Below are 18503 nucleotides of genomic sequence, written 5' to 3' on the forward strand. Positions count from 1 at the left end.
AAGCAGCTTTCTCAGGAGAAGAGGGAAGAAGGGTCAGGTTTGGGGACAGATGTATAAGCAGCAACAACCCAAATCCCAAGGGCAGGGAAGGGAAGTCTGGGCCAAGGGAGAAGCCAGCTCCACCAAGGCTGATGGGCCTAATTTGGCTGCTTGGCACTGCCCTGGAGTCAGGGTGGCCATTGAGATGGCCCAACAGAAGGCACATGACCCCAGTCCACCAGCCCCTTCAGGTCCAGCAGCCTAAAGCCGCAATGAACCAGCCTCCCTGCTGTATTGACCCAAAGGCCTTTCCTCATCAGAAGCAGACAATATGCCAAATTCATCCCCCTAAAAAATTAGTCCAAAGAGCAGCTGGATAACCTGCTGCCACAATGCACTGGGAGGAAATGCTTGCTTAGGTCCCTTTGTTGTCCCAGGGATCGGGGTGGTCTTTTCCTACTCCTCACCCCAACAATACAAGATATCATCTCCCCTTTGACCCCTTGAATGCCATCACTGCCCACAAAAAGACCAGTACAACTTGTTCCATGCAATTATTTTAAAGGGGGCCTTTTACATGGAACCTATGGATGACCAAAGGCTCAATTTATGTTTGCTAATACAGTTTTCTAGAACACTTTCCCAATATTCCCCCAGTATCCATGCCCTTTAGGCATTCAGAAAGGCCAACCACATTAACGTCTCATCCAGAGCCATGTGTTAATAACACAGGCTGAGACCAGGGCAGAATAGAGCAGGAACTCCTTCTGACGCCAGCCGCTGCAGCGGGCCTCCAAAGCTTGCAGTCTCCCGGAGATCTTATGCAGCTGCAAAGAGACAGAGAGAAAGAGAGAGCCCCACATGGGGGGTCAGTTAGGCCCAAGGCTGGGTGCTGCCAATGGGGAGGGAGAAGGTTTGGGGAAGAGGTGCAAGGTGCCAATGGGGCAACCATGGGCTATGAATGGGCATGTAAAGAGAGCCCAAGTTCTCCAAAGCCAAAGACTGAAAAATCAATAAGCAGATTGCTGTGGCACAGGGGGGAGCTGAAGGGAGACACTCGAGCACACAGAAGGAAAAGTGCACATTGGGGTTTCATCTTTGTCTGCCCATCCCCCAAGATCTTCCCAGGGAGCTCCTACTTCTTCAAGACCCAAGACTAGCCTTCCCAGTCATGTCAGAGACTGCCAGAAACTTACAGAAACTGAGCCAACTTCCCTAAGCCAGCCAGGCAGATCAACCGTGAGGCCTGCTTTTACCCCACCCCCACCCCCGCTTTTTCCATTACTAGTAGCTCCCTAAATACCTATCGACAGGAATTTTGGAGCTGGAAGGGACCTTAGATATCATTTAGTCCAGAGGTGTCACTCCCGAGTACAGCTGAACCAGATTCAAATGTCATTGTGAAATATTTAACAAAAGCAATCAAAACAGAACCAAACAGAAGTCAATGTGCGGCCCACAGGGATCCTTATGTCAGGATTAGGGGCCCAGTTTCTATTTGAGTTGGATACCACTGATCTAGTCCAACCTCCTCACTTTATGAATGGGGAAACTGAGATCCAGAGAGAAGTCACTTGCCCATGGTCATCCAGGCAGTCAAGCTAGGTTTCCACCCCAGGGCCTCTGACTCCAAACTTAAAACCAAATCAAGTCCCAGGGATAAAAAGACAGGCATGGCCTTGCTTATGTTATGCTGAATGGTCTCAGCTTCCCTTTCAGGGAGCTGTGGGAAGGAGATTTCAGTTAAATAAGGAGGAACTTGCTAAAAATTAGAACTGTCCAACACTAGAGCAGGCTGCCTCTTGAGACAGCAAGTTTTCCATCTTTGGAAATCTTCAAGTGGACAGGCCTTCTGATGCTTGAGCGAGAGTTCTGCATTGTAAGGAAGGATAGCTTAGATGACCCCTGAGGTCCCTGAGTTTTCAGAGCCTATAGTGCCCTGTCTGTCTCATGAGGGGCTCCAGGCTCCCCTTCCTGAGGCCATGAGTCCAACATGAGACAGCAGGTCTGACCTGGGGCCCTGGTAGCTTGATTTCCCCCAGTGTCTCACCTGCTTTTTTAAGGCAGCAATCTCCATCCTACCCGCATCTTCGACGGCCAATCCTCCTTCACGGGAGCTGAGAAAATGACCAAAAGAGAAGATGGTATAACTAACTGCTTTCTTGGAGTCAAACTTGCTTTGTGTAGGTGCAGGCCAGGCCTAGTTGCACCAAGATAGGTGGCAGCAGGAAAAGGGGCCCAATTCTGAAGCCCAGCAACAATTCACCAACCCAGGACAGGCTATCTCAGCCAGTATGCACTCATCAACAGAGAGACTCCACTTACCATAACAGCTATTTGTTTCTGTGCTTAGATTTCAGCCAGTCCTCACTGTGGTTGCTGTGGGGAGCCTACACATTACTGAGATCACACCCAGAACATACAAACAAATGGCCCCAGCCAGGAGGGATAAGGGGACCGAAAGGGTGATTAGATTGCTTCCAGGGGCCTAGCTCAGCACCTAGGATGGGGCCCTCAGACATGGAGAGTAACTCTTTCAGTACTGTGCTGATTGATACAGGGCATGGAATGATCTGTGGGGATCTCACTCCTCCTCTGAGGGAGGATCTCACTTCTGAAAGGAAGGGAGTTGGATGTTAGGCAGACTTTGGTCCATTCACATCCTTTTGCCTGCCCCCCCCTTTGTAGGGCATTTGCAACTAGCCTGCTCATTCTTGTTTATAATGCTAACATCCCAGCAACCTCTGCAAATGCCAAGGCCAATCCAACACCCTGAAGCTTTTGCAGTAATAAGTGGGGAGCACTTCCTTGTTGGACCTTTCATTGTTGGAAGTCTAGAAGGAAACTCCTTATTACAAGTAGGCATGGCAACTCTTCCTGAATTAGAGGGCCCAGAACTTCCAGTGTTGCTCTATAGCCCCCTTTGGCAAAGATGCCACCTGGAAAAGCCTACTAAACAAGGACCCATTGACACCTTAACTGTAACCACCCTAGGGAGGGAGAACTTGCTTGGTACACAGGTGTGTCCCAGAGGGCCTTGGGGAAATGAAAAACCTTGAGCCTTCTGCATAGGGTCAGAGAGGAAGGAGAACAGAGGAGAGCAGAGAAGCTGGGGAACTTTGGACAAAGCTTTCTACAGTGATACCAGCCAAGGTGAGACCTGGTTAAAAACCAGAATGCAAAGCTGAGTGGGGGTCTGAGCAGGGTTCTGGTCTCTGTCATGCCTTGTCCCCTGGCAATGATAATATACAAGGTGTTCCAAAAGTTTCAGTGAAGTCCTAAGCTTTAATAGCTATGTAGAATATATATTTATTCTATTATATGAATTCTTAAATTGTTATATTTACCTTAATGTATTTAATTATATTTATTATCTTAATATAGGATAAATAATGTTTATTCTATTTTAAGACAATAAATGTTTATTGTCTTAATATGATAAATAAATGTTTATTATCTTAATTATATTCTATATTAAGATAATAAACATTTATCTTAATATAGAATACTATTTATTATGTATTTTCTATATCTATATAATATCTATTCAGCGTAATAGGTAGTAAAGCTGAAGACCTTTGGAACACCCCATATAGGCATGTCTAGGGGCATACCATCATTATTCCCTCTAGGGTGTGAAAGTGTAGCAAATGACTGAATAGATGAGTGGGAAAACATCTGGAAAAGTAAAAAGTATTGTTGTTACTACTAATATCATTGTCACATAAGAAAATCTCCCCCACTGCTTCCATCCCAGCATTTGGGACCTGAAACCAAATTCTCCAGTGTGCTTACCCACCTGAGTCACTGCCCTTTCCTCTGAACAGATTTTGATTGGTCACTTTTAAGGGACAAAGACTGCCTGCCCCCCCACATACACCCCACTGGCTGAATCACTACCCCCGGGGTAGTGAGCAATGGAAGCCTCCTTGGCACCAAGGAAGTTGTACTGAGGGAACACCATGCATTGCATACCACTGTATAGGATCCACAAGACTTGGTATTAACAATCAGCCTCTTTACCTAAGGGCCACACCTCTGAGGTTTCTAAGTTGACTAGCTCTCAAACAGGTCCAGCAGCCCACAGGGCGGGAAGAAGGGTTTGCTGACGGAACCAGCGCAGCCTTGACAACTGGATGATTCTTGCCCCGTTGTAAGCCCTGCCCCCCTTCCAAAGGAACACTCAGTGCACCTCCTGTCAAGAAAGCAAGGCCGGTCATCTCAGTAGGGTCTGTCTGCCCCACCCTCACCTAGCCCACAGGATACTGGGGGCTAGGTAAGGGAACAGACCAGCACACGGATAGTAAGTAGCACACAAAATGGGGCCATGGGCCTCTTTCCATCCAGTCACAATTAGGAGGTGAGGTAAGAAGTCTCAAAGGGGGCTTCTCTGCCCTTTTCAATTACATAGTCATCAATGTAGACAAGGAAACCAACCCAATGAGAAATGGCGAACTGCAGGGAGCTGGGGTCAAGGGCCAGGAGCTGTTGCTGTTAGTGACTAGAAAGCTTGTTGGTGACATCATAAGGGGCCCTGACTGGTCATGGTTCTATAAGCAAACTCCTTTTGTTTCTCCTCTCCATCTCCCTGGATTCCCAAGACTGAGGAGTGATCCTAGTTGGCCAAGGTGGCAGAGGATGCTACAGCTAGAGAACCCCCCAGTTCCAGGTCCCTGCTAGGTTGGAAAGCACATGGTCATGTGGCCTAGCTCAAATAGAATGGTGGACACAGGCCATGGCTATGCACATACACACAAAACACACACGTATATGTGCTGAGTGTTAACCAGAAATAAACAAGGGCCCAGGTCACCTGAGCTGCCCAAGGGGCTAGAAGATCTTCTGAAGACAGCGAGAGAGCCAGAGTCCCAAGAACCACACTGTCTAGAAGACATTGTGCAGGGAGTAGATCCTGTCTCCCTGTGCGAAGCCAGGGAAGAGCTCCCTCTTGACTCTGGCCTGTAGAACATGAACACAAACACGAACGCACGCACGAGCACACACACACACACACACACACACACACACACACACACACACACAAACTGAAGTTATTTTTCCAGGGGTCCAAGGGAAGCTCACTCTCTCCCCCCTGGCAGCAGCAGATGCCAAGGCTGGGCCAGTGAGGTGTGGCCAGCAAAAGTCTCTCTACTGGCCACAATCCTTCCACCCTCAGTGTTGCTGCTCCGGGTTCCTCAGAGGCAGGATCAGGCCCAGCCGGGGACAACTTCCAGGAATGGTGGGTTTGGTAGAGCTGGCCTTTGTGGCAGGAAAAACAAAGCTCAGGAATAAGAACAGAACAATAAAGCCTATGGACCAGACTTAGGAAATGGCAGTAAGAAGGACAGAAGGGCAACCTCCCCACATGGGCACTAGAACAGGAGTGGACATTAAGAAAACCCATTGGAGGCCAGGAGAATCCTAAGACCTTACATAGTATGCAGTGCTTCCGATCTTAAAAAGCGCTTTCACACAGACTATCTCATTTGAGCTCCTCAGCTCAGTGACATAGATAGTATGTCTCTACCATCTCCACTGAATGACAAAATATTTGTAAAGCACTTCCACGCTGTGCCCAGTACATAGTAGGTGCTATATGAAAGCTGTTTCACTCCCTCCCCTCCCTCCATTTTACAAATGAAGAAACTGACCCTCATAGAGATTACAAGGTCATGGGGAAAGATAATATGGGTTAGACCCTGATCACCTGACTTATAGCCCCCTAGTCTGTCCACCACCACCACATCAACAATTCCTACCTGATTGTAGCATACATGGCCAAGGATCAGAAGGAACACTCCATTAACCCTTGGGTCCACAAGCCTAAATTTCAAGTGCGCTTCAGATCACCTGGAGGACAAGCACAAAAGGGAAATCCGCCTATTCTGACTCAGGGGTGGAGAGGGCAAGTCTTCCTCATTCCCAGCCTCAGGGAACAAAGGACAAGTGAAACACAACTCACTGCTCTCAGACAATCTTGAAGCAAGTACCAGCTACCTTCTCCTTCGAAATGGGGCCTCAGCTGAAGAGCCGCACAGGGGAGCAACTGCCTGGCTTCAGGTAGACACAGCTCAAACAGTTTCAAGCAGTCCTGTCCACAGATAGGATATAGACTAGATAAATTCCCAAGGTTTCCCCAACCCGGCTCTGGGACACCAGGAATCTGATCCTATCACCCCAGGAGAAAGAACAAGAGATGTACATTGCCGTCTCCCTGGGTTAATTCTGATTAGAACAGTAACTAGGCAATAAAGGGGGGGGGGGTTCTATGATTCCAACAAATCAGAAACTCCTGCCTGACCAGGCCCACTGCAGACAGAACCTAGATCTCAGTCTATTCATGGGCAAGCAGTGAGAGCTGATGAGATACAGAACGAACCTTCTCAGCACCACTGATGCACAACCATGGCTCAAAGCCCAAATTCCACTAGCCTCAGAAAAGGGCTTAAGCCCCAGTGTCCTGCCCAAACACTAATGGGAGATAGAACAGGGAGGCTTTTGTATGGGGCTGGGGTGAGAAGGAAGGAGGGGGTGACTGGGAAAAAGAGGCCCCTTCTCCACCAGCAGGAACTAAAATGACATGTGCCCCTGTGAGCAGTAAAACACACACACACACACACACACACACACACACACACACACACACACAAAATGTACCAGTCAATCAAAAGGTGGTGGCCACTGGCACAATTAATTTCCTGCTTGGTTTTCCCATGAGTATTGAGTCTGGGGCTAAGAGATGAGCAGCCTGGAATGCAATATACACACAGCCTAAAGGTTTAGGACAATTGTTTTTGTGTTGTTATATGAAATTCACATATATGACAATATTTTTGTTTTCAGACCTTGGGGCAGAAAATTTGTTCAAACTTCTTTGCTTGTCATTCAAGTTCCTCTAGATTCAAGGGACTCCCCCTTCCCATCTTTCTAGCCTTATTTCATTCTACTCTGCTCCCATATACTCTACACTCCAGGCACACTGGGCATCCACACTGGTCTTTTTAGACATCTCCCCACCATAGTCCTCCTCAGAAGAGTTCATTCTCTTGGTGTCTGCCAAATTTCACTCTGGAGAGCATCTGCTCCTGCCAGGGCTGCCTCCCCCACAGAAATTTAGGCCAGAGAACTTACCTATCCTTTCTCTGAACTTTGGGAAATCTGCTCCGGCCAAATCTAGGATTCAGGACAACCTCTAACCTACTTTCTGTTCCTTCTCTATCACAGTCTACCATGAACTAGTCCTTTCCCTCAAAGGTTCTCCCCATTTCCACACCAACAACCACTTCTTCCTTAGTCAAAATCAGGTCCCAAATAGTAGTCTCCTCATTAAATCCTCTCTCTACAACCTCCCCACCCCCATTTCCAGATCGGTCTAACACCTGCCTCAACACCTCTCAAATCCACCTCTTTTCCATCAAGTCTGCAGGAGAGGTCAAACAAAACCCTCTGAAAGCATCACGCAGTTCGCTCTGCTTAGGGCTTCACCCTAATGTCTTCATGGACAATGCCACTTCATCTCCTCCTATATATGTGTATTTGGGGGACTATGTAATGTCACCCTATCATGTGAATACATCCCCTATTTATGTATATAAATATACACGTGTATATATTAGGTATGTGTATATATCTATATATATACAATTCCATTGTCATATACACACATATACATATACAATACCACCCTATTTCCCCTTATATGTGTATATATACACATGTATATACACATACACACAAAATGCCATTCTATCTCCCCCACATAAATGCATATATGCATATATAAAAAGCTTCTCTATCCATAAACATGTATGTATGTATAGGATGCATGTATATAAACAATATCATCCTATCAAGCCCATATATGTGTATGTGCGTGTACACATACAGTGCCATTCTGTTGTCTCCAGTCACATATGTATATATGCTACCCTCTATTGCCCCATTTATATGCATGTGTACATATGGAAATATGCACACTCAATGCCACTCTATCTCCCATACATGCATGTATGTATCCAAGCCACTCCATCTCCTATGCATATAAGCATGCACATACAGAATCAATGTGCGTATGTATGTATACAATGACACTTTTAGTCATTGCTGGCAAGATTCTTGCCAGAGTCCTCCTTAAAAGACTGATCCTTCACCTGGAAGACAGTCATCTACCTGAGAGCCCGTGTGGCTTCAGAAAGGGCCAAGGAACAGTCGATATGGTGTTTGCTGGCCAACAACTCCAGAAGAAATGCCAGGAGAAGAACAGAGGTCTGTACACAATGTTCGTAGATCTGACCAAGGCCTTTGATACTGTTAGTCATGAGGGTTTATGGAAAATTATGTCAAAATTTGGTCGCCTGAAGAAGTTCATCAGCACTGTATGCCAATTTCACGAGGGCATGCTTGCCCGGGTTCTAGATAATGGACAATGCTCTCGTGCCTTCCCAGTCACCAATGGAGTGAAACAAGGCTGTGTGCTGGCTCCCATGCTTTTTACCATGATGTTTTCAGCCATGTTTTCAAATGCCTTCAATGAGGATGAACACGGCATCAAGGTCAGCTACCACACCAACAGTAAATTCTTCAACTAGAAAAGGCTGCAAGCCAAGACCAGAGTGGAGGGAGTGTTGGTGCATGATTTTCTGTGCAGATGACTGTGCACTCAATGCAGCCTCTGAAGCTGAGATGCAACAAAGTGTGGATCACTTCTCTGCTGCTTGTGCTTATTTTGGCCTAACAATTAACACCAAGAAAACACAAGTGCTCCATCAGCCACCACCACACCATCCATCTGTGGAACCATTGGTTACAGCAAATGGAGAAGTTTTGAATGCTGTGGATAAGTTCACTTACCTTGGCAGTGTGCTTTCCAGGAATGTACACATTGATAATGAGGTTGATGCACGTGTTGCCACAGCTAGCTCAGTGTTTGGGAGGCCCCGAAGGAAAGTGTGGGAGAGAAGAGGTATTAGACTGACTACCAGACTGAACGTCTACAGAGCCGTTGTGCTGACCTCATTGTTGTATGTCTATGAAACCTGGACAGCATACCAGCGCCATGCCAGGAAACTGAATCGCTTCCATTTGAACTGTCTTAGGAAGATTTCGAAGATCACCTGGCAGGATAAGGTACCAGACACTGAGGCCCTTACTCGACCTAAACTGCCAAGCATTCAAACTCTGCCTCAGAGAGCACAACTCCAATGGGCTGGCCATGTTGTTCGAATGCAAAATGTATACATGCCTAAAAGACCATTTTATGGAGAACTCACACAGGGCAAGTGTTCACATGGTGGTCAGAAGAAGCGATACAAGGACACTCTCAAGGTCTCTCTCAAGAACTTTGGAATTGATTGTGTGACATGGGAGATTCTGGCACAGGACCGCTCAGCATGGAGTGCCCACATCAGAGAAGGTGCTGTGCTCTATGAGCAAAGCAGAACTGAAACAGATCAAAGGAAACACAGGAGGTGCAAGTTTGGAGTATCCACCCCAAATATTCACACGGACTATTTGTGCCCGACTCGTGGTAGAGCACTCCGAGCTCGTATTGGTCTGATCAGCCACAGTCGGACACATTGAAACTTGACTCTAGCATAGTGATGTCTTTTTGGTCCTCTTTGAGAACAAAGGACAGCAACCAACCAACACAATACCGCTCTATCTCCTTCATATCTTTTGTGCATATATCTGTATAAATATACATATATGCAAAAATAGACAATGCTAGTCTATCTTCTCCATGTGTGAAAGTTAATGAATGTATGTGTTAAATATGCATGTACAAGTACAATGCCACTCCATCATCTCCACTATATTTTTATGTATATGTGGATTTATAATGCATTCTATCTCCGCCATCTCTATTTTCATGTATATATGTGTGTAAAATGTCAGTCTATCTTCCCCATGGGTGTATGTATGCATATATATATATATATATATATATATATATATATATATATATATATATATATATATATATATGTATGTATACATACAATGAGAGCCTCTCTCTCCATATCTATTTTATGCATATGTATATATGTGCATGGATACATAACCTATACATAGGGCCGCTAGGTGGAGCTGCAGTGGATAGAGTGCTAGGCCTAGAGTCAGGAAGTCTTATCTTCCTGAGTTCAAATCTGGCCTCAGATATTTACCAGCTGTGTGACCCTGGGTAAGTGACTTCACCCTGTTTGCCTCCATTTCCACATCTGTAAAATGAACTGGAGAAGGAAATGGCAAACCACGAAGAGTTGGACACAACTGGAATGACTAAACAACAATACCTATACATAGACGATGCCACCCTATCTCTTCCATATCTATATATGTATGTATGTATGTATGTATGTATGTATGTATACAATAGGTCCATCTCCCTATGTATGTATGTATCTATGTATAACTCCAATGTTATTCTCTCTCCATATATGTGTATCTATACATATGTACGGAGAGATAGAGTGCCATTATAGTTATATGTATACACACGCATCCATCCAGACACACATATATACAGTGACTTCCATAGATAAGCCTCCAGATGTAAATGCAGATGCAAACACACTTTTCTTTATATTCATAAAGGTCTTTATATTCATGAGGTCTCCCCTGAAGGGCTGTAGACCTGTCATGGCTCCCAGCCCACTGGGCCTCCGTCATGCCAAGGGGATCAAACGTGGCCCTGCATGGCGGTATCGAGTCTGCCTTATCCATGGCACCTACTTTGTGCATTTGAGCACAGACACCAGAGGCCACGGGTTTTGTTGCTTCAGCATCTTTTTCCTTTGCTCATGCTATTTCCTTTCCTGCCCACCCCATTCCCTGGCTGTCGAATCTCTACTCAACTCCAATACCTCAAGCTCGCAATGACCTCTGCCCTCTCAAACTTCATATCAGACTTTTCTTATACCTCAGGCCTACACTTACAATAATAACTAAAACAGCTTTGCATGGTGTCCGGTATACAGCAAGCACTTAATAAATGTTTGTTGAGCTACTTTACATTTTTCAAACTGTTTTGCATACATTATCTCACCAGTCTCACAACAACCCACTGAGGCAGGTATTATTTAAACTCTTATTCACATTTTAGGCTCAGAGAGGTGGTCACTTTCTCATGGTCACATAGCAAGTAATTATCAGAGGCAATTTTTGAACCCAAGTCTTCCTGACTCCAAGTCCAGAGCTTTATCCCCCCAGCCACACTATCTCCAAGTATTATTTTATACTATCATTATCTTTTATGAAACTCATTATCTTTTGGAATGTGCCATCAATCAGTCAACATTTATTAAGCACCTACTACATGCCAAGCACTGGGCTAAGGGCTATGGATACAAAAAGAGACAAAAGACAATCCCTGCCCTCAAGGAGCTTACAATCTAATGGGGGAGACAACAAGCAAACAATTATATATGAACTATATACAAGATAAATAGGAAATAATGACAGAGGAAAGGCACTGGAACTAAGAGGGAAGGCTTCCTGTAGGAGGTGGGATTTTAGCCTGGACTTAAAAGAATCCAGGGAGAGCATTTCAGGCATAGGGGACAGCCAGATAAAATACCCAGGGCAGAGAGATGGAGTATCTTGTTCATGGAACAGCTAAGAGGCCAGCGTCACTGGATTGAAGAGTATGTGGCGGGGAATAAGGTGCAAGAAGACTGGCAAGGTAAGAGGGGGCTAGGTCATGTCCCCCCCATCAAACTGAAAGCTCTTTAAAGACAGGTGTTATATATATATATATACACACACACACACACACATATATATACATATATGTATATATCTTCTGGAATTTGTACTTTGTGCTGTCCAAAGTTGCTGCTCATTTGCTCATTAAATGTTTGCTGCATTAAAAACATTCATTGGCATTCAATTTGGGATCACAGGGAGACACACTCAGAAGTTTAGCCTCCAAACTCGCGTGCCTGGGCTCTACCAACCTCAATGGCAATGATAGTGAACCAAAGAATCACAAGATCCAGGTGGGCAGCAGGAGCATACCAAGAGTTCCTTGATGCCTTCACGGACCAAAACCGAAACCACAGCAGGAAAAAAAATAAATAAAAATAATTGTTCAGGTATTTGAAAATGGAATTATACAGATGGAGTGTTCATCAAAAAACACTAGATGAAACCTTCTGAGCAGCCATATCTCTCATAGATAGTTAGCTACTCTCTAAATCCAGGCAAATCAAGAAAGTGGGGATGGGCTCAGGGAGTGTAGAGAAACTAACTCCAGGAGAAAGAAGGACTTTGTCTAAGGTTACACCCCAGAACAATCATACTAGTCTGTTGAATGTGTTCGCATGCCTTTCTTGTGTGCATACAGCCTCCTGGGCTGTCTCTCCCACTCGGGTAAACTTGCTGAGGGTAAGAACTATGATTAGAGTTTCCTGTGTAACTCTGCTCACTGCCCAGTAAAGCTGGCGTACCATTCTCAGAAGAACATGTGGCAACGCAAGATGGTCAAGATCAAAGTTCTTGCAGCCCCAGGGTCAGGAAGTGAAAGCTCATCCTTATGAGTTGTGAGTGTTAGGCCCAGAAACAAGGGATTCATTCCACTTACCCCTCTTCAGGATCCATCATGTCTTCAGCTACCATGGGGGTATCCCCACCACATGCTTGATCTTTCAGGACTTTTGCTGGAGAGATCTAGGGTCCAGAGAAATTTAGGGAATGAGCAAGATGCCATATTTTAGTGATCTCTACCCACCCTTCTTCCCAGAACAAGAACAATGTGGGAAAGCAAGCTTTCTCACCCACCTCTATTGCTGGGGCTGCTGCTACAACATTACCTCCGAGTACATACATCACTGTTGACATGTTGTCTTCCCCAATGGAATGTGTACTCCTTGAGGGAAGGGACCCTACTTTCACCTTACTTTTGCTTAGCACAGTTCCTGGCACAGATTAACAAATATTTATCGGCTGGCTGACTATTGCCATGTTCTGAATCGACATGTAAGGGAGTTGTTGGTGGGTTGAGTCTCAGGCCCTTTCATGAGGGCTATACTACACATGTGTGCACACACACATACACACACAGTTAAGTAGTCCAATTTCAAGAGAACATAGACTACATGAGAGAACAGTTTGTGAAATAAGGTTTGAAAAATCGATTGGAGCCAGACTGTGGAAGGCCTTGAAAGCTGGGCTAAGAAGTTCATGTTTGGGCCTAGAGGCCTGAGAGAGCAGCTGCAGATTTCTGAGCAGAATGATGTATGCCTTGGGCAGATTTGGGTGTCTGTGCGAAGGATGACTTGCAGAGGCAAGGAGACCAATTAGGAGGCTCCGGCAATAGTCCAGGGCCTGAGTTACGGTGGCGGCTGCATACAGATATTTCTTGATACTGCTATTGATACATGGAGAAAAGGAAATATGCCTGAGCCGTCATGGAGTTACCGAAGGCAAGACCTGGCAACCAAGTGAATATGAGGAACAAGGAAGAAGGGAAGAGTAAAGGATGCCCAACCTCAGTGAGAACAGAGAGTGCCCTGGAGGCTCCCAACTGGTTGGCAGACCATACCAGGGAGGCCCTGACTGCTCTCTGCCCTATTTGAGCAGTAATAATAATGATAATAACAGCTAAAGTTTATAGAGTGCTTACTATGTGCCAGGCACTGGGTTACAGAGCATTACAGTATTTTACAGATGAAGAAACTGAAGCAAACAGAGGCAAAGTGACTTGCCCAGGGCGACAAAGCTAGTAAGTGTTTGAGGCCACATTTGAACTCAGAGCTTCCTGACTCTAGGCCCAGCGCTCTATCCACTGCACCACCTGTTTCCCTAGCAAGTCCTTCCATACTTTCCAGCCTCCTTCAGCCTCTCTCTACTGTTTTCTCCCAACTAGCTTCTGAAGCAGGCTAGCCAGCACTGGTTCCCAAGTAATCTGCCCAAGCTGCTCAAATATGTTCAAGTCCATGAGGGGTGGGCATTATCTCAGACTCACCTTTTTATTTCCCTAGTACCCAGCAGAGGGTCCCAACACATCAGAAGCCCTGAATAAACTCTTTCTTAAGGGAATGAAAGGCACAATGGTATGCCACTAGTGAACAAATGAGCCTACTCCATAGAGCAAATGTGGACATGGATTCAGACAAAAATGCAGACTCCCTATCAGTCACAAATTAACTGGACCCAGAAATCTGTTCAAGGGGCCAACCCCAAAGCAACCCCTCCCCCCACTTCACATCTGCATCTCTGATCAACAATATACTTGGTGGTCACATCCATTTAGCACAGCATTCCAAGGGGCCATGGTCGAAGAACACAACAGACTTAGGTGATGCACAACACAGGGCAGAATTCATCAATAAGAAAGCCAGGGTTTCTTGGGTCAATTTTGTGTCATAAAGACCCCAAGGGAGGAGACAGTTGGTGTCAGTAGGCTTTTTTGGGTACAGGTTCACAGTTGGGCACTGACAAGAGCATGGTCTGAAAGGATGATGATACACAAACAATCACTCAGGACTTGATCTGTTCCAGTTACCATGGGGACATTTTTTCCTAGGGCACCCTCCTCTTGAATTTCCTCTGATCCTTCCTCTACTTCCTAAATTGCCATTTATTTTAATACTGTGACCTTTTACTATGGGTCACTGAGACAAAATGGTATCATTTCAGGAATGACAGGCCATAATGTTGACTTCCATACCATGGGAGCCCTGTTCCCAATCACCCCTTTCTAAAATGAACTCTACAATCCCTTTGAGCTCTAAATCAATGAACCTATAAACCACAGACTGGTGCCTTGGGCCCAGTGCCAATGCCTTCTTCTCACTGGGCTGTCAGAAGTATGTCTAGTCTCTGTCCAGGGCCAATGAGGCACTGATTGGTAAGTGGGTTTCCCTTACAGAAGCCTAGAGGCTGTCCAGTGCCATAGGAAGAAAAGACCCTACGTAATCCTACAGGTGGCCAGTCCCAGATGTTAGAAATAACTATGGCATTATCGTACTTGGAGCCTCTATGGTTTCCAGAACCCAGGAAGCAGGTAAGGCTTCAGTAGAATGGAAGTTCTCTGAGAGCATGAGCTGTTGCTCTGTGTATGTGTGTGTGTGTTGTAGCCCCAGTGACTAGCAATGCTTTTCACATATTGGACATATAAGAAGTGGAATGGAAACATTACCAGTCTTCCTTGTCTGTTGCTACTACAGACAGCTGAGAAAGGGTTGTTAGTAGCCAGATAGGAATCAGGAACCAGGATACTGGGCACGTAAGGTGAGCTTCGTCGTGCCTGGTTAATCCAAAGGGGTTTTGTTCCAACACCACGATCTAGGGAGATGAGAGAAGGTTTCATTCATTCAGGTAGCTGTTTGGGCCGTGGTCTCAATAAGGCCTCCAAATGAAACCCCAAGAGCAGCAATGCTTCTCATTATGTGTTGCCAGTACCTGGCACAAAACCAGTGTGTTCGTTTTTTCCTGCCCATGCCTAGGCTCATCTCCCACTCTCAACAGAACCCTAGAATCTTAGCTGAGTTCTTTTCCTCCAGATCTAGGAGCTACTTACTAGCCTTAATCAACCATTGCCATGGCCAAGGCCACTCAGAACACATCTGGGCCCGTCTCACTGCTCACATGGCTTGGATGAGATGGGCGTCAGCTTTATTACTGTTAGATCACCAGACCTTACCATCTTCCTTGTCTCTATTCCCTACAAACCCCTGCAGCCTTCTGACCAAGAACTCCTGCATGGGTCAAGCCATCTGCCCCTCCCCGGCACCCTGAAGCCTTGCAGGCCTTTCTACGTACCCTAAATGTACGTTGTCTTCCCAGGTTAGGGAATGAGATCCCTGAGAACAGGGGCTCTATTTGGAGAACAGATTTACTCTATTTGGTTTTGTGGCACCTAGCACAGAGCTTGGTACCTGGTAAGTACTTTAAATAAGGAGAGGCCTTTGAAATGGAAATCTCTGTCATGCCAACATAAAAAGGCAGGATACACTGCCTGGGGCAACTGGATTTTGACCAAGAAGACTTGGGTTTCAATCAGGGCTCTGGCACTGACCTCAGACAAATGAATTTACTTCTCTCAGCCTGCCTTGTTGGCTTTGTTTTGTTTATTGTTTTTGTAAAATTAAGATAATATTGTATCCAGCACTTACCTGTAGAGATGCAAGAAGGGTGTGGCTGGGAGAAAGGAGTTCTGGGAGTAAGGAAGAACTAGACTGGAAATCCTGCTCCTGGTGTATAGACCAGCTGTCCCAGCTAAATCAGGGCTCTTAGGCTTATAGCTAAGTGACCCTGGGGAAGTCATTTAACCACTAAGTGTCTCAGGCAACTTTCCCAGACTGATAGGCAAGTGCTATTCCGCATTAGGGGATGGAGTTAACATTCCAGGAGTTCCCAGAACTTATAAAACCACAGTTTCTTTGAAAAAAAAATCCACCAGCTGATCTGCTAGGATTATCAAAAGATCAAGTAAGAGAAATTGAAAAGTGCTTTATAACCACAAAGCGCTGTCTAGATATCAGCTACTGTTACTGGTTAATATTATTAGGCTCTCTGGGTCTGAAGGCCATGAGAGACAGCAGCTGCCAAGCTCCACAAAATGGCTGCCCATGAAAGCTGGCAATACTCTCTCCACCCCCAGCCCTGTCCAGACCCAAGCCAGGGACCAAGGCCCCGGCACTGTTGTCTTGCCTCCTTCATGCCTTCTCTGATTCTCCCAGCCAGAGATCATTTTCCTCTGTGTTCACTCAAGTGAATTTTTAATGGAATAGGCTGCTGGAGAGAGGCCATGACACCCTGCTAATGCTGGCCACCCCAGCCCTAGATACTCTGTTGGCTCATTCCAGCTACCCAGCAGATGCGGCAGGCTGCTTCTCCTGAGCCAAAGACCCAGTGATGACATGGGGAGCAGCTAAGCACCCCGGAATCCCTAGGACTTCTCGCTGGGGGATGAGCTAGCAGGCCTCCTCTAAGCAGCACCTCCCTCCCTCCGCCCCGCCCCCAGTGTCTCACCATGTAGCTCCAAGGCCACGGGGGAGGGTGGGGAAGGAAGCAGAGGCACGACTCTGTCTGGCCACTGGGGATCTCATTATGGCTCAGGGAGCTGGCGGAGGAGGGCACTGAAAGCCAACACTGCCACCAAGGGGCTGCTCAAAGGGCTGCAGCTTCTTGAGACTGCCTCAGGCTCCCTCTCATCTGCTGTTGACAGACACTGAGATGAAAGGTGCTGGGGCCAGGCATCTTAGCTGCTCAGAACTGGGCACCTGGGCTTTGGCAGAACTGGCAGGAGGGCAGAGGGCCTTCTTCTTTACCTGCCCAGCCCCTGAGCTCAAGGGCTCCTCCCGCCAGGCCACAATGAAGGAAGCTGAAGTTACACACACACACACACACACACATGTATATGCACACACTCATAATTCACACAACCACACATATACACACAACACACATGTACATGCATGTGTACATGTATAGACACCACACACGTACACATACCCCACACATGCATGCACACACGTGCATAAATACATGCACACACATGTGCACTCACACTATACTCTTACCTCCTTGCAGAAAGCGATCAGGAATACCAAAGTAGAAAGACAGAGGCAGATTGTCTGACATCTCCTTGGCCTCTTCAGTCCGGAATCCTCCGGGCACCTTCAAGAGACTAGGGACTTGCACGCCCTGATTAATTGTCAAATTCAGATCTCCCCAGAGCCGAGAAGGGCCCACATTCCAGGATGAAGTTAACATATCTTCTTCTAAGTACAGGGAGAATATAAGGAAACCTTTACCATCAGTTTCCTACATCATGTAAAGATTGGGGCAAGGCAAGAGTCAGGAAGCCATTTTGAGCTCCAAGCACAACCCCCTCAGCTAAAGGGTTGCTAGAATGGCACTGGGACCTCCAGGTTCTCCCCCAAATCACCAAGGGAGGAGGCACTGTGTCCAGTCCATGTTCTAGAACAGTCAGAACTTACCTGATGAAGAATAAAGAAGAAACAGATACAGACCTTTGGCTCTCCATAGGTTTTCATCAGAGAGAGAAAGGAGAGAAATAAGACATCCTTTCTGGCCATAACTACCCATTTTGTCTCTTTAGGGCCTGCTCCTTTCCCTGCCCCACTTCACTCTTCTTCAAGCCCCTAGTTACAGGGAAGAATTCTGGAGCTACAAGCAAGCCTAGACCTAGGCCCACAGTTACCCCTCTCCCACAGTTTAAACTTGATTGGACAGGGTTCAGCCTGGAACAGGAACCCACCTTAGCCAAAATGTTCCCTTGTCTAAAGACATGTTCGGAAAGAGAAATTCTTTTTCTAGTCAGCTGAGGGGGATGAGGATCCAAAAACATGTCTTTGAGGAGATTAGACAGAGGCCTCCCACCCAGTACCCCTGCCTCCTGCTCCAGAATAGGGAATAAATACCACCCCCCCAAGCAGCTTTTTCTTAGAAGACTAAGCAAGGACTCTTGTTTTGGCCCCTTCCTCCCTGCCTCCTGCCCCAGAGTGGGAATAAATTTTCTCTCCCCCACCCTCAACAGCCTTTTCTTAGAAAACAGG

The 18503-nt window shown here is 46.2% G+C and overlaps 1 protein-coding gene across 1 annotated transcript; it reads right to left on the reverse strand.

Moving 5' to 3' along the window:
• Window positions 1-674: 674 nt before the first annotated feature.
• On the reverse strand, window positions 675-17697 carry FATE1 (fetal and adult testis expressed 1). The gene is made up of 5 exons (XM_036739927.1): window positions 17505-17697; window positions 15119-15264; window positions 12560-12645; window positions 2030-2096; window positions 675-806 (listed from the first exon to the last, which is right to left on the reverse strand). Exons 1-5 carry the CDS (start codon window positions 17695-17697, stop codon window positions 675-677), a joined length of 624 nt encoding a protein of 207 aa, XP_036595822.1.
• Between the last annotated feature and the right edge of the window lie 806 nt (window positions 17698-18503).

Source organism: Trichosurus vulpecula, chromosome X, assembly GCF_011100635.1.
Source record: "Trichosurus vulpecula isolate mTriVul1 chromosome X, mTriVul1.pri, whole genome shotgun sequence".
NCBI classification, from domain to species: Eukaryota; Metazoa; Chordata; class Mammalia; order Diprotodontia; family Phalangeridae; genus Trichosurus; species Trichosurus vulpecula.

Bases quoted from the DNA above. Each gene is read 5' to 3' on its own strand.
- FATE1 (XM_036739927.1), bottom strand. From the start codon at position 17,697: ATGTTAACTTCATCCTGGAATGTGGGCCCTTCTCGGCTCTGGGGAGAT. The intron at 12,646-15,118 runs GTAATGTTTCCA...TCTGGACCCTAG, and splicing joins GCAACAGACAAGGAAGACTG to ATCTCTCCAGCAAAAGTCCT. The intron at 807-2,029 runs GTGAGACACTGG...GTCTCTTTGCAG, and splicing joins TTGCTGCCTTAAAAAAGCAG to CTGCATAAGATCTCCGGGAG.